This window comes from Geotrypetes seraphini, chromosome 17, assembly GCF_902459505.1.
Source record: "Geotrypetes seraphini chromosome 17, aGeoSer1.1, whole genome shotgun sequence".
In the NCBI taxonomy this organism is placed as follows: domain Eukaryota; kingdom Metazoa; phylum Chordata; class Amphibia; order Gymnophiona; family Dermophiidae; genus Geotrypetes; species Geotrypetes seraphini.
Window position 1 is genome coordinate 39,868,983 of NC_047100.1, and position 22,248 is coordinate 39,891,230.

General features: G+C 44.3%; 1 protein-coding gene across 6 annotated transcripts in view; it reads left to right on the forward strand.

Moving 5' to 3' along the window:
• Positions 1-22,248, forward strand: part of DNAH1 (dynein axonemal heavy chain 1) — an 813,109-nt gene that overhangs the window by 236,635 nt on the left and 554,226 nt on the right. For 5 of the 6 annotated variants that reach the window (XM_033926650.1, XM_033926656.1, XM_033926654.1 and 2 more), the window contains exons 7-12: positions 384-545; positions 1,553-1,805; positions 3,480-3,637; positions 6,625-6,836; positions 10,530-10,828; positions 14,544-14,694. In XM_033926650.1, coding sequence (XP_033782541.1) covers positions 384-545; positions 1,553-1,805; positions 3,480-3,637; positions 6,625-6,836; positions 10,530-10,828; positions 14,544-14,694 — 1,235 coding nt within the window. Of the gene's footprint in view, positions 1-383; positions 546-1,552; positions 1,810-3,479; positions 3,638-6,624; positions 6,837-10,529; positions 10,829-14,543; positions 14,695-22,248 lie in introns of those variants that run through there. The other variant, XM_033926657.1, reaches the window with a different exon arrangement.

Sequence of the window (22,248 nt, forward strand, 5' to 3'; positions counted from 1 at the left end):
TTTGCACTAGAAGGGAAGATTAGGTTCTTACTTTGATTATCTTCTTTCTAGTAGGTTTAATCAATAGAAAATAATATTTTTGTATATTTTTGATTAAATGCTAAAGGAAAGGGTGAGTGGGAAGGGAATACATTTATTTGATGTTATACTAGAATGAAATTCAAGTGATGTATTTAATTTTAAATGTTTTATTATTTGTACACTTGTTGTAAGATTATAAAATGAATAAAGAATTAAAAAAAGAAAAGAAAAGTAAAGAAACTTCATTTGGATTACCATCTCCAAAATGAATGAGTGGAATAAAATTAGTTCAATAATATATTTTTTTTAAAGTCTGTTAGACAAATAATATACTTACTTTCATTATTCCTTTTTTTTCTCAGAGGATCCAAAAAGTCGTGATTTGACATATAAGTGGTGCAGCGTAGGTGTTTTGGATTATGATCAGCAGAAGAAGATCTATTTGGTGCATAAGGCAGATGTGCACGGACATGTGAGGGATACAGAAGGGAATCAGATACTGAATGGAGGCATAACAGCTGCAGGTAGAATCATTTTATAACACAAAATGAACATTATTGGGCTCATTTTCAAAGCACTTAGGGTTCTATGATACTTTTGGTATCTTAAGTGCTTTGAAAATGAGCCTGTATGTGTATAGTCCCCAGTTTCCTGCAGCAAATTTCTCAAAGTTATATTGATTTTCTAACTTTGTCAAAGCCATTTCTGGCATTTTGGGGCAATTCTGTAACCAGGTGTTACAATATAGGCATCTTAATGTCATGCAGTGAGCACTAGTCTGTTATTGAGAAAGACATGGGGCAAGCCTGACTTCCTCCTTGCCTGACAAGAGCAGGCAGCATCGAGGAAAGGAAAATCTGGCAACCCTAGCCATGGTTTCCGTATGCGAGAATACGTAGGAGCCAGTCAAGAAGCCCCTCAGCACTGAGCAGGAGCGCTAAAGCACGCGCCTGCTCATTGCCGCTCAGCGGCAGAAGAAACCAGATACTGCGGCAGCCGCCATGACAGGGGTATGAGCACAGAAAGCTCGCTCTTGCCCACTACACTACCAGGGATCGGCAGAGGAGGTAAAAAGACGGCAGGGAGGGGGGCAGAGTCTGACAGGGAGGGAGGGAAGGAAGCTGAATGAATGAAGAGCTTGTTGGGTTGAGAGGGAAGGGGGCTGAGTGCAGTGCCTGACAGGGGAGGGAGGGAAGGGGGCTTGGTGCAGTGCCTGACAGGGGAGGGAGGGAAGGGGGTTGGGTACAGAGCCTGACAGGGAAGGGAGGTAAGGGGGCTGGGTGCAGAGCCTGACAGGGCAGGGCACTTGAATATTAAGCCGCCCGACTTATATTCAAGTCAACCGTTTTCCTCCTTTTCGGGGGGAAATGGTGGTCTCAACTTATATTCAGATCGACTTATATTTGAGTATATGCAGTATTTTAGTATTTATTAAAATTTATATAGTAACTATCTGAACACATTTACAACTTGTCTTTATTATTTGTTGGAGCTTTGAATTTTTCTCATCTTTGCTCATTGTATCTTCCAGGAAAACCTGAACTGATGCCATGCCAATACTGGGTGCCACGGATCCGTCTACTTTTTTGTGCAGAGGATCCTTATGTCTTTGCCAGCAGGGTGGTAGCTGCGAATCAGCTGCGTAAGAAGACGGAAGCACTCTTGCTATATAACTTATACCTGGACTGCATGCCTGTGAATGGATTGCTCACATTAGAACAGGAGAGTTTAAGTAAGATGAAGTACTGGGCACTAACTACACCAAGGATGAAACAGGAAGACCAGTAGGTATTGCATTAAACCCAGTGATACCTCACTTGCTTTTTCCTATCTGTAATTTACATCAAGAGCAAGGGTTCATGATCTGAAGATGCAGGGCAGAAGGTTGAGAGAAACATAAAAAATTACCATTTTTTATAGTGATAGATGCCTGGAATAACATATTAATAAAAATGATATAAATCAATACTATGCCAGAATTCAAGTATGCTTGAGACAGATAGAGGACTATAATATGTATAAGCTTAGAAAGCTGCAGCATTGCTAACAAGCCACTCTGCAATCCTTTTGGAGCAGACACCTGAAGAGAAATGATAAGGAGAGACAAGATGCAAGCAAAAGAAGTCCAAGCTATAGGGTAACCAGAGGGCAACCAGCAGGTTACAGTTCCCCAGAGACCAATTGGGTTGAGGCTAGCTGGTTGATGGTGGTTTAACACTATTCAGTGAGGCCTTGGAAGAGTAAAGAGTCAGGAAACAGCATTGCTGATTTTTATCCCAGGACAAGCAGGCAGCATATTCTCACGAATGGGTGACGTCACTGACGGAGCCCCGGTACGGACCACTTTAAAAGTGCATCGCCACTTTAATTGTTTAGAAAGTTTGCGATAGCCCGAACCGCGCATGCGTGAGTGCCTTCCCGCCTGACGTAGGGCGCGCAATCCCTCAGTTTCTTAGTTTCCTCCGCCACCCAGGAGTCCTTGTTGCAAAAAACTACAAACTATGTTCCTTTCTGCTAGGAGTCCATTAATCAACCCCCTTTTCACCCCCTCAAAATGTCCCCTAAGGTCTGAGGGGATCCCACCTAAAGCCCCACTCCCTATCAGGAATCCAGCTCAAGTCTTTAAAGAGTCTCTCTTCTTTATAAATTAACCCTTTTCTCTGCAATTCACTTATATGCTTATTAGGATGCAAATCAGTTAATCAAATCCAATGTCAATGGCATCCAGTCTTCTCTACTATTGGGAAATAGGGGTAGCTGGTTCCTAACACCACCAACCTAGTCTTCCATTAGGAACTAGATTGACCCAGCTATTCCCTGTTTGAGCCCAGTTACCTATTGCCCATCCTATAGGAAACCCTTGGGAGAGTTAAACTCTAGTATACCCCCCTCCCTCGAGGAAGCACACTCTCATATGATGGGACATTCCATCATACCCAGTAATCACCTTAGTTAGGGATGAATCCTGGATTTTTCTGCAAGACAGTATGTGGCACTGACAGTTACTTGGTCAGCTCTAAAACATTTCAAATTTTAATGCAGCTTGTGTGTGAGACATTGTTTTGAATCACAAAATTGCATCAACTTATGACAATATTTAAAGAATGCCTGCGTCATTTATTGTTGAAATGCTCAGAAATGGAAGAGAAGCAGGTTGTGTACCCTTCAAACAAGAGCCTAACTTTGAAACAATGGCAACTGTTGAGAACAGCTTTGGGTGATATCTTTGTTTGAGTCCTTAAAACTATTGCAGAAAAAATTAATCTTGATATAATGTTATCAGCTAATGCTAGATTTTATTCCATTCTGATCAATTGAAATTATAAAGTTAAAGAAAATACAAGTGCAAAGAAAAAATAGGATGTTATAAACTATTAAGAATCTGCACCAGTTAGAACCTATAGTGCCAGTCTCACCGCTAACCTTTCCCTTTTTGTCTGCTTTCATTTTTCAATCAGAATTCTCAACTACATAAATCGCCTGGAAAAAGAAGTAGGTCTGGACTATGAACGAACCATGAACAAGCTGAACTTTGATCGTATTGTTTCTTCCAAACCTCATGTTTTTACATATGTCACTTTGCCAGATAAATTAGAGGAGAGTGTCCCAGCCAAAGGTATGCATTCTGTGCTTGAAATAAGCTTTGTGTGAGGATCTTGTCAAAAGAACATAACTTAAGAACATAAGAATAGCTATACTGGGTCATACCAATGGTCCATCTAGCCCAGTATCCTATTTCCATAGTGGCCAATTCAGGTCACAAGTACCTGGCAAAATGCAGGTACTTCCAAGAACATCACCTTTGAACTGTATTATCAAACTGTAATATTATGTTCTAAACTAAAGCATACAGCAAACCACACAAGAACAGAAGGTCAAAAAAGTTTTCAATATAAACTTCTTCAGCTAAAACATTAGCTCTTAACTCATGGACCTCAGTAGTGCCATTCCATGCTATTAAACTTTAAGCATGCAAGACCCCTGATCGTCATTGGTCCCATGTAATTGTAATCATTTTTTAAGTAATTTTTACTTTTAGTTTATGGTATATTTAGAAAGCATATAACTTATCTTTTAGCTACGCGGGTGGGGGTACGCACTCCGACGTAGACTACGTTTCGCCCTTTCGGGCTGTATCAAGGAATCCCCCTCAAATATTCCAGCTCATGCTCCCCGCGTCAGATTTACAAACAGGCCTGTTTGTAAATCTGACGCGGGGAGCATGAGCTGGAATATTTGAGGGGGATTCCTTGATACAGCCCGAAAGGGCGAAACGTAGTCTACGTCGGAGTGCGTACCCCCACCCGCGTAGCTAAAAGATAAGTTATATGCTTTCTAAATATACCATAAACTAAAAGTAAAAATTACTTAAAAAATGATTACAATTACATGGGACCAATGACGATCAGGGGTCTTGCATGCTTAAAGTTTAATAGCATGGAATGGCACTACTGAGGTCCATGAGTTAAGAGCTAATGTTTTAGCTGAAGAAGTTTATATTGAAAACTTTTTTGACCTTCTGTTCTTGTGTGGTTTGCTGTATGTGATTTTGGAAGGCTCTAAGAATACTATAGCCACAGCGAATTTGTTTGGCTAAACTAAAGCATATCATAGTCATCTTCTAATTTGCTTGGTGAATGTATTAAGAGTTCTTACAAAATAATTGCAACAAGGACTATTTTAATTATTTACTAATATCATCATGTGACTGGGCTGAGCGGTAACACATATCCACACCCCCAGGGCACCTTGGTTCTCTGTTAAAACAACAAACACAAGGTTAAACATACACCATACATTCCAGTAAAACCCTGATCAGGTCTACCCAGCTTCTCCCTGGACCATCTCTTCAGGTCTTCTCAAGAGTCCTTCCTTCAACCCTGCATTAGCCCTCCAGGTGTTCGGCAGCTTCCAGTGCCATTTACTGGTCATTGCGCCAGTTGCCACCATCCTAGCCAGTTCCTCCGACTCCTCAGAATTCTGGCCAATGTTCCCAGGGTCTACCAGGCTGCCTCCAGCGTTGGATTCTTCCAGCACTTCTGTCACTCAGTCATCTTAACCTGCATGCACACACTGAGGGCTCTCTTGGCCCTTCAGCCATCTTATCACAGACTCGCGCACAGAGGACTCTCCTCCTCCTCGTCAGTGAAAGGTACTCTACCCTGTCACAACTAGTTACCAGATTCATGCTTGATTAATTTTGAACTCCAGAAGTTTGCTGTTTTAAATAATTTGATATGAAGATGAGATTACTGCTGAAATGGCACTTACAGTAAAAGGATAATTTTCAAATGGAAAATAGATGGCTAAGGGGAGATATGATTGAAGTCTACAAAATCCTGAGTGGAGTAGAATGGGTACAAGTGGATCGATTTATCGCTCCGTCAAAAATTACAAAGACTAGGGAAAGTTATAGGGAAATACTTTTAAAACCAAAAGGAGGAAATTTTTTTCACTCAGAGAATAGTTAAGTTCTGGAACACGTTGCCAGAGAATGTGGTAAGAGCGGATAGCATAGCTGGTTTAAAGAAAGGTTTGGACAAGTTCCTGGTGGAAAAGTCCATAGTCTGTTATTGAGAAAGACATGGGGGAAGCTACTGCTTGCCTTGTATCGGTAGCATGGAATATTGCTGCTTCTTGGGTTTTGGCTAGGTACTAGTGACCTGGATTGGCCACCGTGAGAACAGGCTACTGGGCTTGATGGACCATTGGTCTGACCCAGTAAGGCTATTCTTATGTTCTAAATGGTAATTTACCTATGGAAAAAGCCTAATTTGAAAATGTTTTTTTTTTCCAGGATTATGACTGTTTCTGTATTGATACGCTGTCGAGTGCTGTAGAATATTTGTAAAATATGTGATGCATGTTTCTTATTTTATATGATTGTGTTTTGAAAAACCACCTAGTTATAAACGGTTAAGAAATCTTATAAATAAATAAATATCCTCTAACTGGCAAAAACTTCTAGAAGCTTTCATTTATCAGAGAGCTACAGTGAAAGCTTGAAGGTTGGAGATCTCATTGATGCACAGAAAAACCTAGGGTTTTCTGGACTCTAGGACAGTTTGACAATGAATGGCATCCCCAAGCATTGCTGGCTTATCCAGAGAACCCCTGCATGTAGGTAACTTACTAATCAGGACAAAATTACATTAAGGATCTGAATCCATCAAGCATGAAAAGCCCCACCTAACAAATAGCGATGTCAATGTTTTGCAAATATGATGAAAACTGTTATCAGTATCTATTTAGGTTTAAACCCCTTAAAAGGTCCTTATTCTTTGATGGGAGTTTGGTATCTTTTAAATCCTCTGACATTCTTGGTGCAACTTGCTTTTCAGTGAACCATCTTTTATTTAAATAAATCTGTATATATAGTTATATTATTGGTTAAATCAATGTTTTTTCAATTTATTATATGTGAGAAATGATTGTTTTATAATATTTGTGGAAAGGGAATTAATTTATATATTGTAGATGATACTAGGAAAGAATTTCAAGTGATGTGTATGACTCAATTGAAGTATTATTGTACACTTGATGTAAGATAAAGAATTGGAAAACAAAAAAATTAAATCTGTAAGAACTCTCTGTTATTTGCAGGATGTGTTACTGTTCCAGACTATCCATTTGTTGAAAACAGGGCTACATTTATATTTAACACTCTCTTGACAAGACCAGAGGTTATTACATCCTTGTGTAAAGTGCGGGCCGAATGTAACAGGGTAGCATCCATGTCGCTGTTTCACTCAACCTTGACCAAGTGTGTCCGCATAGAGGAATTTGAACAGACGCAATCCCAGACTTTCTCTCAGGTAATAAGAGAAAAGGAATAGATGCTTGCTACGAGAATATAAATTTAAAAAAATTATTAGTTTTAATTTTTTAAGCTCCCGTGTGTTTAAATTGTACTCTATTTCAGGAGTCAGAATTTTCTTACTGAAAGATTGCATTAGATAAAATAGGAGGCACTCAAAGTATGCACTGTTTGAAAGATGAAAAGATTTTCTCTCTAACCATTTACCTACTGATCTGGTTAGTTGATCAATTACAAATAATTAGTTGATTTTTTTTTTGTTTGTTTTAATTGGAAGAAACTTTACACTGTTTTAAAGCTCAGTAGTTACTAAAACATGTGTATCATTATTAGGGAATGTATGAACTTAATTTACCAAGACGGGGAGTTAACCAGCTAAGTAGAGATTGGGTCAACTAGTGATTTAGGGCACTTCATGATAGCTAATAGCTTTTCAATACTTGTAAGAGTGAGAGGATTGAAAGCTGTTAATGTGCTAAGAGATGGATTCACTAAAAACTGGTTAAGGCTTAGAGCCGGTTTGGGGAAGTCTGAACAACTGAGCAGCAGGGTAAACCGCAAAGCAACCTGCTGCTGTTCACAATATCTGCCCCATAAAAAAAAGGTAAGTCGAGCACTCCGGAAGAAAAATAAAGAGAGGCAGGAGAGATGCCCATTCCCCCTGCTGCTTGTGAACCCTCGCACTGAATTGACCCCCCCACCCCCACTACCAGGTCCTAACCCAACCCACCCACTGCCAGGAGCCCCCTTACCTCCCCTTCCTCACTCCCCATCCTTAGAAAAAATCAACATGAGGGATGCCCACTTCCTCCCGACTCAGCTCCCTGGCTCCTCCCACATCCTCTGAACCACCCCTGTACCTCTGACAGCAGGAGGCATGCCCAGTCCCTCCTGCCTGCAAGCTACCACTCTAAATGGCATGCCTTTCCTCTTCCCGGTACATTCTGAGATGCACAGGGAGGGGCCTAAGGCCCTCATTGGGTCAGACACCTAAGGCCCCTCCCAGGGGGCATTTGAGTTAATTAATGCCTTAGGTCCCTTGTGATATACTGGGAGGAGCCTAAGGCCCCGATTGGCTCAGATGCCCAAGGGAGGGAGGTCCTGGCAGAATGGATCAGTTTGGCGGGGGTTCACAGCGGCAGGAGGGAGGGGGCAACCCTCTTGCCTTATTTTTTGTTCCAGTCGTTGGGGGGCAGCGGCATGGCACAGCATTTTTTTTTAATGGGGCAGATATTGTGTATGTGTGTGTGTTACACACACACATCTGTGCCCATAGAAAAAACATGAAAAAATATGGCAGACATTTCAGTAACACAGTTCCAACAGGTCTGGACCTGTCATTTTTGTGAGTTGGTATTAGCGGTAGCTTATGGCTTTGCAATCTTAGCACTAAAGCATCAACTGAAGAAAGTCTTAGAACATTTATTAAATATTCAGGCTAGCAGACCTCAGAAGTACCCTACTGTATGTCTATTATCTTCAAAGAGCATACAGATCAATTATGGCACCCATGGTCGTCATAGGCCTCTATAACATTTTTTTAGGTTTTTATATATATAAATATAGATATTTGGAATATCAAAAAGTACTCATCTTTCATCTACGCGGGCGGGGGGTAGGCACTCCGACATAGACTATGTTTCGCCCCGAATGGGCTGTATCAAGGAAAATCCCCCTGCAATAATGAAGTTATATTATAATTTATCATCCTTAGACTAGTTCTAATAAATCTAAACCAATAAATAAAAAAACTTTCAGCAATACCTTATATCCAACGGCTCATGCTTCCCGCAATAGATTTTTACCTCAGGAAACATGGCCACGGCGTTCAAGGCTATAAATAGCCACAGCAATTTTTTGAAAAACGGGATGACATCGAACTTAGCGTGAGACACACCCCCTACCTGATTGGCCAACTGAAACCCCTTTTAAATTAAGGACGACCACTCGATTTCAGCATTCAAACCTAAAGGTGTAACAGTATTTAACATGTATATCCATTTTTGTTCTTTAAAGTTTAACTTTTCTTTTGTATCTCCACCCTCCCACCCACCCATAACCTGATCTATGACCCGCCATTTCAGATCCACGATTTTATGCTTTTTCCCCCTCCAGTGCTGAACAAGGGGGGCCTCTAGATTCCCCGTATTGATTCTGGATTTATGTTCAGTTAAGCGAACATTAATTTTTCTGCTCGTCCGCCCTATATACAGCAGTTGGCAGGGGCACTGAATCATATAGATGACTGAAGAGCTCTGCCAGGACGTGTTCGAACAAGCTCGATAGATCTTATTAGTCCACGGGTTACTCCACGTGGGACCTTGCAAAGTTAAATCACAGCATTTCTTTCTTTAAATAAGGAAAAATAGCACAGTAAAAAAAAAACCTACTTTGGGAGAAAAAAACTATACTCTAAAAACCCAATATAGCAAAATACTATATATGCTCAAATATAAACTGAGATTTTGGGGCCAAAAAAAGTCCCCCAAATGTGGTTTCTCAATTTATATTTGGGTCAGCGCTGATCCACCCCCCTCCCGAACCTGTTGCAGGCCTCTACCGAGCCTGCTATAAGATCTGGTGGTTGAGCAGCGGGCCGGGACAGGAGGGAACCCTCCTGTCTCCTGCCCCGGCTCACTTTAACAACTTTTATCTCCCTCCCTCTCTCCTGGCATACCTTTTAAATCCCTGATGGTCCAGCGCTGGACTGGGACAGGAGGGATCCCTTCTGTCTTCTGCCCCGACTGACATTGAGAACTTTTACCTCCCTCTTGCCTCCCCCACATATCTTTCGAATCCCTGGTGGCCCAGTGGTGAACTGCGGCAGGAGCAACTTTTGCACCTGCCCATCCAGAGCCGCTTGCTGATTGGCCACCATGAGTTCTCACAGGACAACCAATCAACTAGTGGCTCTGCACGGGCAGGAATGAAGGAAGCTCACTCCTGCCACGGATCACCCCTGGACCACCAGGGGATTTGAAATGTATGTGGGGGAGGTGAGAGGGATCCCTTCTGTCTCGGCCCACCGCTAAACCACCAGGACTTATGGCAGGCCAGGTGGAGGCCTGCAAAGCATTGGAAGGTAAGAAGGACAGGTAAGAAGGACATAACCTGGCAGTACAGGGAGCAAAGACTGGCAGCGCAGGGGAGCGAGTGAGGGAGGATCTGGATGCAGATCCTGGCAGAATAGGAAGGGAGAGGGAACAGAGCGCAGAGCCTGGCAGGACAGGGAGGGAGGCTGGGTGCAGAAATTGATAGGGCACTGCACTTGAATATTAATCACCCCCAGTTTATATTTAAGTCAACGTTTTTTCCTCCTTTTCTGGGGGGGAAAAAGGTTACCTCGGTTTATATTCGAGTATATACGGTACTAAACTTAGCCCTACCTCACCCCAAAGGAATACAGCTAGAAATACAGTTCCAGAAATGTTATTTTCATTCACAACTACAAGTACCACAATTCAAAACATAAGGGAAAAAACTGCAAATGAAAATAAAAATAACATTATACATTATGAGTTATAATGAATTGGTTCTGTTAATGAACTGTAGTGTTAAACTTCTGAATAAAGATGCAAAGAAAAAAAAGCAGTGAATTTTGTTAGATTTTAAAATATTTGTTTGTCATCTACAGCCTGAATGTCTCTTGCAGTCTATGCTAACCATATGTTTATGTTTGTTTTTGTCTTAGGTTCAGTTGTTCTTGAAAGACAGTTGGATCATTACTTTGAAAAATGCTATTCGTGCTAGTTTTCGGGAAGTGGGTAAAGGCTGGTACAATTTGCATGAGACCAACTGGAAGGTATACTCTATGTCTAAGTTGCATCAGCTAATGGAGCTTATCAAGTTTAACTTGCAGGATTCCCTGCGTTTCCTCGTTCAAGACTCTTTGGTCAACTTTACTCAGTTTATTCTTGATGCTTGCTGCAGCGTTCTGGAATGTGCTGAAGATATGGATTGGGGTGGAGACCTTGTGAACAGCCCATATAAGTAAGAAATGAAAAACTGCTTTCAAATGCAGAATGTGTGGTGACCTGTATGAGGAAGAACTGAGGAGGGACTATGTCAGCATACATCTCAAGAGAAGCCTTTACAGGTTATAACAGAGGTAACAAAGGATGCAGAATATCAGTAAATAGGACCAGGGATCAGAATCAAAGTTTTGTTATGGGAATGTCTGTTTGAGTAGTTACAAAGAGGAAACTATGAGACTGCAGCATTGAGGCTAGGTGTGTTCAGCAATCTGCATCCTGTAGAAGGACACATTTGACAGTATTGTGGAGGAGCATAATTTAAAGAAAAGTCTAAGTCCCTTTTTGGCCTAAGGCCCTAGGCCAGTGGTCGGCAAACCGTGGCTTGTGAACCGCATGCGGCTCTTTAACCACTTGAGTGCAGCCCATGGCTCAGCTAGCTAGAGCAGGGGTGCCCAACCTGCTTCCCTTCCTTGTAAAGAGGACGCTGAAGCGCCGGGCCAACCAACCTTCGCCACCCAACATCGGAGAGGAAGGCTCGGAACTTCCTCTCTGACCGTTAGAATTGACGTCGGGTTGGGAAGGTTGGTCAGCCTGGCACTTCAGCATCCCCTTTACGGGGAAGGGAAGCAGGGAGAGCTCAGAACTCGGTGGCGGCCTATTCCTTTGCGGCGTTGGCTTGGGGGAGGGCATGGAGAAAGAAATAAAGGGGGGCAGGGAGACAGAAAGAAAGAAGGAAGACAGAAAGAGGTCATGGAGAGAGAAAGAAAGACAAAGAAAGAAAGAAAGAGGGGCAGGGAGACAGAAAGAAGGAAGACAGAAAGAGGTCATGGAGAGAGAAAGAAAGACAGAAAGAAAGAGGACATGGAGAAAGGGGGCATGGAGAGAGAAAGAAAGACAGGCATGGAGAGAGAAAGAAAGAAGGGGGCAGGGTGAAAGAAAGAAAAGGAAGAGGAAGCATACAGGAGGCTGAAAGAAGGGAAGAAAGATTGGATGCACAGTCAGAAGAATAAAGTGCAACCAGAGACTGATGAAATTACCAGACAACAAAGGTAGGAAAATGATTTTATTTTCAATTTAGTGATCAAAATGTGTCCGTTTTGAGAATTTATATCTGCTGTCTATATTTTGCATTATGGCCCCCTTCTACTAAATGTTTATGATGATACTTGTGGATTTTCCTGAGTTTGTTATATACATAATTTGAAGGAGTTACACTGGCTCCCGGTTGAGAGTAGGGTGAAATTCAAAACTGTTCATCTCTCAGAACCACAATACCTAGTGGACAGACTAAATAACCATACGCCCCAGCGTGCTCTGTGCTCAAGGCAAGAGTCCTTACTACAAATACTTTCCTTCAAAGACATCAAATACAAAAGCACCAGGGCAAGAATGTTCTTTGTAATGGCACTGACATGGTGGAATATCCTACCGAAGGAATTAAAGTTAGAAAAGAACACTGGAAAATTCAAGAAAGGAATAGACTATCCTTTTCTCAAACTACTTCAACTGAAACTATGAAGATGACAGAGAGAGGAAACCAGATCTTTCAGGGATGCATGTAAATAGATTATATTTAATTGAAATGGCCAACCTCCTTAAGAGGTATGTAAAAGTGTATAGTGTATTTAGCGGCAATAGTAAACCTAGTATTACTTGTGTACATATATAGGACAACTGGTTTGGTATAAACATGTGCATATAAGTAGGATGATGAATTATTGGCATAACCATGCCAGAATTAATAACTCTAACACCACCACAGAGCTCTTTATATTTCAGTATAGAGCCCATGCATTATAACACCTCACAAATCCTTAATGTAACATCTCTACAGAAGCTCATGTAGTGTAGTTCCTTTGCAGAGGCTCATATTAGACCACCCTGAATTGACTCCCCAGTCATTAGTAGCGGTATAGAAGCTCTCAGTAATCATAATCATATGGTTTAAGTCAGGGGTCTCCAAAGTCTCTCCTTGAGGTCCACAATCCATTCGGGTTTTCTGGATTTCCCCAATGAATATGCATTGAAAGCAGTGCATGCACATAGATCTCATGCATATTCATTGGGGAAATCAAGAAAACCTGACTGGATTGCGGCCCTCAAGGAGGGACTTTGGAGATCCCTGGTTTAAGACAAGGCAATACTAGGTGGTAGGGGGTGGGAGATAGAGATGGGGCAATGAGGGATGATGGTTTTGATTTTGATAGTAGTAGAGGTGGTGGGGAGAAGGAAAGATGAAATTGGTATTGGCTTCCAATTGCTCAGTTTAAGATTGTGGTTTTAGGGCCTGACTCTGGTTTTAGGACACCTGGTCTCAGCAGCTGCCTAAGCAGCTTATGAGAATCGTACATGGGTGTCCAATTTAGAATCGTGTCTGTCCTTATGGACAGACGCCTAACCTCGCCTAACCACCTCGATTCTCTAACCGATGTCCATGTCACAAGTGCTGGTTAGAGAATCACTTTGCCACTGGTCTGAATGTGGCAGTAACCCCCCCCCCCCCCCCCCCCCCCCCCCGTTTCAAAGTTGGCTGGCAGGAGTGATGCCCACTCCCTCCTGTCGGAACCACAGAAGTTCCCCCCCAAAAAAATAATTTGCTGCAGGAAGCATTCTCAGTTCCTTCTGCCACAATGGTGAACCCTCCTGACACAATCCACAGCAGGAGGAGTGCCTAATTCCTCCTGCTGCCACCCCCCAAGGCATCACCCGGCAGGAGGGATGCCCACTCCTTCCTGCCGGAACACCTGAAGCCCCCCCCTAAAAAAATCTGCGGCAAGAGGAGTGTCCAATTCCCCCTGCTGCAATGGCAAACCCTTCCGACACAGTCTGCGGCAGGAGGAGTGCCTCTTAACTCACTGTGACATGTACTGCAAGCAGAGCTGTAACTGCTCACCAGGAGATTCTGTGCCTTAGGGAACTTGGAAATATAGATTTCAAGTCTTCTGACTGCCGCACCATGGCTGGAGACTTCTGCCACCAGTGTCCACGTCGTGCAAATGCCTGGCAGAGGAACGCAGTCTGGCTCTGATCCTGGTCACGCCTCCACGGAACTGCTCAGCCTGCACTTCACCCAACTAGAGGACGAACCTGGGGTGAGCTAACGCTCAAGGGAACCCCCCAGAAGCAGACATTCTCCAACAGTCTGCGATTTCCTGCAGTAAAGGATGTCCCCGCAGAGAACCTCCACAGCATGAGAGTGAAAACCACGACCAAAAATTACTGAACAATACTGAAACATCATGAAATGAAAAACGAGCAGAAAAGATAAGCCTCTACAGCCTGGCTTGTAGGAAAGAAGAGTGCTGGGGACAGGAGCATGCTCAGTGAAGAGATATGAGAGGAAGGGGGTAAAAGCTTCAAAGGATTTGAGGCTTCCTACAAATCTCTGGCGGGAGGAGGGAAATAACCCACTAGTCTCAAAATAAAGTGGGATTGTACAAGAAAGAAGATTAGCAAAAGTAAGAACCTAATCTTTCGTTCCTTTACCTGTGACATCACCTAGACTGCGCCTGGATTCCCCTTTTGTCTATAGAGAACCCCTGTTAGAGGTAAGCAACTTTGCTTTATTACCTTTTTAATATATTGCATCAGCATGACTTTTTTTCTATCACCTTTGTTTATATTTGAAATTAGACTGATTTTTCAGCAGCAAAGCGTTTGCTCCTTGAAAGACAGCTGGCTTTTTGCAGTCTAAGCATATAAATGTTTGCAATTTCTTTTCTATCTTGCAGACCACGGAAGAACCCTATCTTCTTATTGGATTTAGTTCTGGATATTGCTGGTGTTCATTTTAATGTGCCTCTAGAGAATTTTGAAGCTTCCTTAATGATGCTTTTTGATAAAGGGATCATGGCAACCAACAGTGTGCCTCAGCTGGAGAAGGTAGGTTACTCTATTTAACAAAGATTGTAGCCAGTGCTGAAAATCCAGATAATGATAGAAACACACTGACTATAATGAACACCAATTCCAAGAGAGTGAAATTACTTTGAAGTACGCTCAGAGAAGTGAAACTCTGAAGAGAGAGACAACCCCCTCTTGGGACAAGAGTTTACCATCCAGTCATTGCATATTTGATAAATCACTCTCTGAGAAATGGTAAATGGTAGACCCCTACAGGACTTTTCCTCATAAGATAAGTGAGATTATAACAATGCTCCAGTGACACATGTTTCAAACAAAGGTGCAAAACAAGAAAAGAAACGTTTTTTGAACTTAAAATTTTGAAAAATAGATATAAGCCAGCGTTTACCATTTCTCAGAGAGTGATTTATCAAATATGCAATGACTGGATGGTAAACTCTTGTCCCAAGAGGGGGTTGTCTCTCTCTTCAGAGTTTCACTTCTCTGAGCGTACTTCAAAGTAATTTCACTCTCTTGGAATTGGTGTTCATTATAGTCAGTTTGTTTCTATCATAATTAGACTTTACTGACATTCTATAAAAGCATATTATCCCTGTTTTTTGTTAGACACGGAAAATCCAGATAAGGCAGTCAGCACCTGAACGTATCTTTATAGTGGTGATATTCAGTTCTCTATATAGATAACCTAGGACAGCCTTCTAAGTGTCTGAAGTTGTCTGGATAGAAAACTGAATATCTTCACTGTCCTGTAAAGTTCCGGGATTGCCTTGGATCTAACCACATTTCACTCTGGCACTATCTGCATAGTGCTGAGGCAGTCTGTAAGTTATTCAGAGGCACTATCCAGGTGAAGAGTGAGCCTTTCAACTGGGAAGCTAGTATTTACACACCCTGTTTATCCCAGGACAAGCAGGCAGCATATTCTTGACTGATGGGTGACGGCACCGACGGAGCCCCGGTACGGACAATTTTAGAGTGATTGCACTCTAAGAACTTGGAAAGTTCTGGTAGGCCGCACCGCGCACGCGCGAGTGCCTTCCCGCCCGACAGGTGCGCGGTCCCCAGTTTCTTAGTTTCCGCGGAGCTAAGAAGACGCGTTTCTTTCAACGGCTGTTGAAAGTTCTTTTTTCTAGTAAATATCGCCTTCCCGCTCGCGTAAACCCTTTTGGAAATTTTATTTCCGTTGTTTCTTTTCTTTTCTCTAAAAAAAAATAATAAAATTAATTTTTTTCTTCAGTTTTCGGTTAGCCCCGGCGGGGCCTATTGCCATCATCGAGGCCTCGGCCTTCGATTTGGCAGAAGCCGTATTCACTTTCATGCCCCCTCAACCCGGGTTTAAAAAGTGCCAGCGGTGCGCTCGACCAATTTCACTGACAGACCCACACAACTGGTGTCTGCAGTGTCTTGGTCATAGAAACATAGAAATAGACGGCAGATAAGGGCACACGGCCCATCTAGTCTGCCCACCTTAATGTCCCTCCCCTACCTTTGCCCTGTGAATAGATCCCATGTGCCGATCCCATTTGGCCTTAAAATCAGGCAAGCTGCTGGCCTCAATCACCTGTAGTGGAAGACTATTCCAGCGATCAACCACTCTTTCAGTGAAAAAGAATTTCCTGGTGTCACCTCGTAGTTTCCCGCCCCTGATTTTCAACGGATGCCCTCTTGTTGTCGTGGGACCCTTGAAAAAGAAGATAGCTTCCTCCGCCTCGATGCGGCCCGTAAGATACTTGAACATCTCGATCATGTCCCCCCTCTCTCTGCGCTCCTCGAGCGAGTATAGCTGTAATTTGTCAAGTTGTTTTTCGTATGGTAGATCCTTGAGTCCCGAGACCATCCGGGTGGCCATTCTTTGCACCGACTCCAGTCTCAGCACATCCTTGCGATAATGCGGCCTCCAGAATTGCACACAGTATTCCAGGTGGGGCCTCACCATGGATCTATACAATGGCATAATGACTTCCGCCTTACGACTGACGAAACCCCTTCGTATGCAGCCCATGATTTGTCTTGCCTTGGACGAAGCCTGCTCCACTTGATTGGCAGACTTCATGTCCTCACTGACGATTACCCCCAAGTCTCGTTCTGCTACCGTTTTTGCTAGGATCTCGCCATTAAGGGTATAAGACTTGCATGGATTCTGGCTGCCCAGGTGCATAACTTTGCATTTTTTGGCATTGAAGTTGAGTTGCCATGTCCTAGACCATCGCTCCAGTAGGAGTAGGTCGTGCATCATGTTGTCGGGCACTGAATCTTCGTCTGTTGTGCATTTGCCCACTACATTACTCAGTTTGGCGTCATCGGCGAATAATGTTATTTTACCTCAAAGCCCTTCTGCCAAGTCTCTTATAAAGATGTTGAATAGGATTGGGCCCAAGACTGAGCCCTGTGGTACTCCACTAATCACCTCCGTCATTTCGGAGGGGGTGCCGTTCACCACCACCCTTTGGAGCCTACCTCCAAGCCAGCTCCCAACCCATTTCATCAATGTGTCACCTAATCCTATAGAACTCATCTTGCTCAGTAACCTGCGGTGTGGTACGCTATCGAATGCTTTGCTAAATGCTAAATGCTCCTGATCATCGAGCGTCTACCTGCTCCTGCTGTGCGACTTTAAAGAAGAGAACACTTAAAAACCGCCAGATACAGCAGCAGTTATTGTTCGGCGCCGAGATGTCTGATTCCGCACCACCGGCACCGACGTCGGCCCCATCTCAGTGGGCACCTACTTCGTCGACACCGCGCCGGCGTCGCACCCCGCAGGTAAGCCGGCTAAGAAGCCTTCCCCGTTGGAGCGTCCTCCGGTCTCAGTAGCAGCGAGTCCAATCCTGCCGACCACGAGGCGCCCACGGAAGCGCTCCGCTCCGATTGAGGTGAGCCCCTCGACATCGGGTTCCTCTTCGGAGTATAGAGCGGCACCCAAGGTACCGCAGAAGAAAAAAGCGGTACCGGTGCCTTCATTGGACGAGCGCATTGCCGCAGTCCTGCAGGTCCAGCTAAAGGAACAACTCCAACTGCTTAATTTCTCTTCTCCTCCCTGTTTCTTACTAAAAAAAAAATATAAAAAAGCACAAAAAAATCCTTCTCTTTCCTCTGTTAAATCTTATTTCCTCTTCCTGCAGTTTTGTTTAAAATACTGTGTTTTAGGTGGTATAGAGCCTATATTTCTGCCTTACTAGTAGTCTTACTTATAGTCCCACCAACCCCAGGGACCACTATTCATATATAGAGACCCATATAATCAGGACTTCACAACCAATCAAGATGACCTTTATTCTATGCAATCACTGTGGTGCTTTAATTCCAAGACATACTATTTGGAGGCTTAAGGCTTGCCCCATCTGTCTTCAACTTGCCAGTATTAAGGAGGAGCTCTGCAAACTTAAACAGGAATTGAATACAATTAAAGCAGCTTCCATCACTCCACAAAATCATACCAACTTACCACCTCTACCTCAAAGAATAAAACAGCCCAGGAATAAATGGGTCACAGTAGGCTCAGGAAGACTGCGACATGTAACACAGAAACATCCACCTTCACTAATATTACCTCTACAGAATTCCTTCGCTCCACTAGTGCACTGCGATACTCAGGAAAACAGAAGGGAGGTGGGACTGGAACCAATGAAGGAAACTCAAGAGAACAAGAGCACCCTAAGTACAAATAAAAAAGCCAAAAACAGAAAACTATTACTGTTGGGGGATTCCATCATCAGAGGCATTAACCTTGGAACACAGGGCGAGGAGACCAAAATAGTGAAATGTCTTCCAGGATCCTCAGCTACCAGGAGTTCCAGGCAAATACTGACTATAATTAAGGAAGAAACTAAGGATTTTAACACTGATGTTGTTATCCATCTGGGAACAAATGACCTGGCCAACAACTCCACACTTGCAGCACAGAAAGCTTTTCGGGAGCTTGGTGAGGGCGTGAAACCTTTTGTAAAGACTTTAGCTTTTTCTGAAATACTGCCTGCATATGGAAAAGGAGAGCAAAGAATGAAAAACACAGAGGACTTTAATAGATGGCTCAGAGCCTGGTGTCATCAAGAAGGCTTCAGGTACATAGGAGGATGGGGAAATACATGGAAGGACAAGAAGCTATATTGCACTGATGGGCTACATATTACTACAGCAGGAAAAAGAAACCTTGCAGAGAAATTTAGACAATATTTTTCTAGGCATTTAAACTAGAAGGTGGGGGTGGTGTATGTACGAAGGACAATTATAGAGACCACCCCCGGCAAAAGAAAAGATGTGATAGTAGTAAAGGCTGCAACATAAGCAATATCAGCAACTCATTTCTTAGTATTGCAACGGAAAGTGAAACGACACAAAAATCCATACGAAAAAGGAGATTATCGCTGAAAAATAGCTGGAAAGCGATGACCACAAATGCTCGCAGTCTAAGCAACAAAGTTCATGATCTGCAAGCCCTGATATTAGAGGAAGATCTAGATATTATCCCAGGACAAGCAGGCAGCATATTCTTGACTGATGGGTGACGGCACCGACGGAGCCCCGGTATGGACACTTTTAGAGTGATTGCACTCTAAGAACTTGGAAAGTTCTAGAGACCGCACCGCGCATGCGCGAGTGCCTTCCCGCCCGACCCCGACGCGCGGTCCCTCAGTTTCTTAGTTTCCGCGGAGCTAAGAAGTCGCATTTTCAACGGCTGTTGAAATATTTTTTTCATTCGCCTTCCCGCTCGCGTAAACTTTTTCGGGTTCTTTTTGCCCTTTCTTTTTTCTTTCTTTAAAAAAAAAAAAAAAAAAAAATTTCTTTTGTTTTTGTCGAGTTTTCTTGATTTGACCCGGCGGGGCCTACTGCCATCATCGAGGCCTCGGCCTTCGATTTGGCAGAAGCCGTTTTTACGTTCATGCCCCCCCAGCCTGGGTTCAAGAAGTGCCAGCGGTGTGCACGGCCTATTTCCCTGACAGACCCGCACAACTGGTGCCTTCAGTGTCTGGGTCCGGAACATCAGGCCTCTACCTGCACCCGCTGTGCCACTTTGAAAAAGCGGACTCTCAAAAATCGAGAGATACAGCAAAGACTGCTTTTCGGCACCGACATGTCCGACCCCGCGTCTTCGGCGCCGGTCTCGGTACCTGTTTCGTCGGCACCCACCTCATCGACGCCACGCGATACCGCGTCGGCGTCGCAGCATGCAGGTAAGCCGGCTAAGAAGCCTTCCCCGCTGGAACGTCCTCCGGTCTCCATTGCAGAGAGTCCAATCCTGCCGACCGTGAGGCGCCAGCGGAAGCGCTCCGCCCCTATTGAGGTGAGTCCCTCGACATCGGGCTCCTCATCTCCGGGGCGTCGAGCGGCACCGCAGGTACCGCAGAAGAAAAAAGCGGTACCGGTGCCCTCCCTTGATGATCGCATTGCGGCCATCTTGCAGGTACAGCTGAAGGAACAGCTCAAACAACTCCTTCCAGCTCTCCTGACACCGAGCCCTCCGGTATCGGTCCCCACTGAGCAACCGGTACCGATCGTGGAACAGTCTGTATTATCACCATCCACTCCTTCGGTACCGGTCCACTTGGCCTCATCGGCATCGATGCCTGTCCTCGCACCGGAGCCCAGGTCTCATCACCAATCGGTACAGACATCGGCTCCGGTGCGACCGATAACATCGCCCGGTACCGCGTCGGTGAGGTCGGGTAAGTCGGTACAGAAGTCCCGACACCGAGATCCATCCACCCCTGAGTCTCGGGACCGTGGTCCCCATGTTCGAGACCCTGATCTGTGGGGCGACTCTGAAGAACCTCTTCAGTCAGAGGGGGAGTGTTCATCAGAGGAAGACGAGCCTGTTCTGCAGGATATTTCCTCCAAACCTGATTCCACCTCTTTCTCTTCTTTTTTAAGAGATATGTGTGAATCTCTTTCCATTCCTTTGGAGGCTGAGTCTAAAAAGTCCAAAGCTTTTTTGGACGCTCTTGATTTTGACCAGCCTCCAAAGGAATTCTTGAAACTCCCTTTACATGACATCCTGAGGGAGACATTTTACAAGAATCTGGAGACTCCTCTTACTATCCCGGGAGCTCCCCGCAAATTGGATTCCCTTTATAAAGTAATCCCTATTCCTGGTTTTGATAAACCACAGCTCTCTCATGAGTCTCTTCTTGTAGAATCCACCCTCAAGAAGTCCTTAGGAGCTAGTGTCTATGCCTCTGTCCCTCCTGGCAGAGAGGGTAAAGCCATGGATAAATTCGGTAAGCGACTTTACCAGAATGCGATGCTTGCTAATCGTTCTGGTAACTATGCTTTTCATTTTTCGTTTTATTTAAAGCATCTCCTTACCACCATGGCTTCCTTTGAGCAGTACCTTCCTGTGGGGAATCGTGAGGCTTTCCATCAGTGCTCTTCAGCTCTTTTCCAGCTCAGGAAATTCATGGTAAGGTCTATATATGACACTTTTGAGCTTACCTCTAGAGCAACTGCCATATCTGTAGCCATGCGCCGTTTGGCTTGGCTCAGAGTCTCTGAGCTTGATGTTAATCATCAAGACCGGTTGGCTAATGCCCCATGTTTAGGGGATGAGCTGTTTGGAGATTCTATGGACTCAACGACCCAGAAGCTATCGGCTCATGAAACCCGCTGGGATACCCTTCTTAAGACCAAGAAGAAACCTCCACCTTCACGGCCATTCAGACAGCAAACGGCCTATCAGCGGCGTTTTGTGGCTCGCCCCTTGCAGCCTTCCACTCAGCAACCTAGGAGGCAGCGTCAACAGCAGCGGCAAGCACCTAGACCTCAGCAGCAACAACCAGCTAAGCAGCCTCCTCCACAAAAATCGACTCAGCCCTTTTGACTTGATCCTCGAGGGCATAGCCAGCGTTCAACCTTCTCCTCTCCTCCCTCAACCGATAGGAGGACGTCTGTCTTTCTTTCTCAGCCGGTGGGAAGTTATCACTTCGGACCAGTGGGTCCTCAACATCATCCGCCACGGCTACTCTCTCAACTTTCACACCCTCCCGGGCCAAAGTCTACCAAAAGAGTCTGCTTTGCACACTCCTCAATCTGCCCTCCTTTGTCAGGAGGTTCAGTCCCTCCTGCTTCTGAACGCCATAGAGGAAGTTCCTCTGGACCAAAGAGGGCACGGGTTCTACTCCCGGTATTTTCTAGTCCCCAAGAAAACAGGAGACCTCAGACCAATTCTAGATCTGCGAGATCTCAACAAATGTTTGGTCAAAGAAAAATTCAAAATGCTATCTCTAGCTACGCTTTATCCTCTCCTCGATCACAACGACTGGCTATGCTCTCTCGATCTCAAAGAGGCCTACACTCACATTCCAATTCATCCGGCCTCCAGACAGTACCTGCGCTTCATGATCAATCACTGTCATTACCAATACAGAGTGCTCCCCTTCGGTCTTGCCTCCTCTCCAAGAGTGTTCACCAAATGTCTGGTAGTGGTGGCAGCTTTTCTGCGCTCCCACCACCTTCAGGTTTTTCCCTACCTGGACGAATGGTTAATCAAGGCCATTTCATCTCAGACTGTTCTTCTGGCCACCAACCAGACCATCTTTTTTCTCCAACTCCTGGGGTTCGAAATCAATATACCCAAGT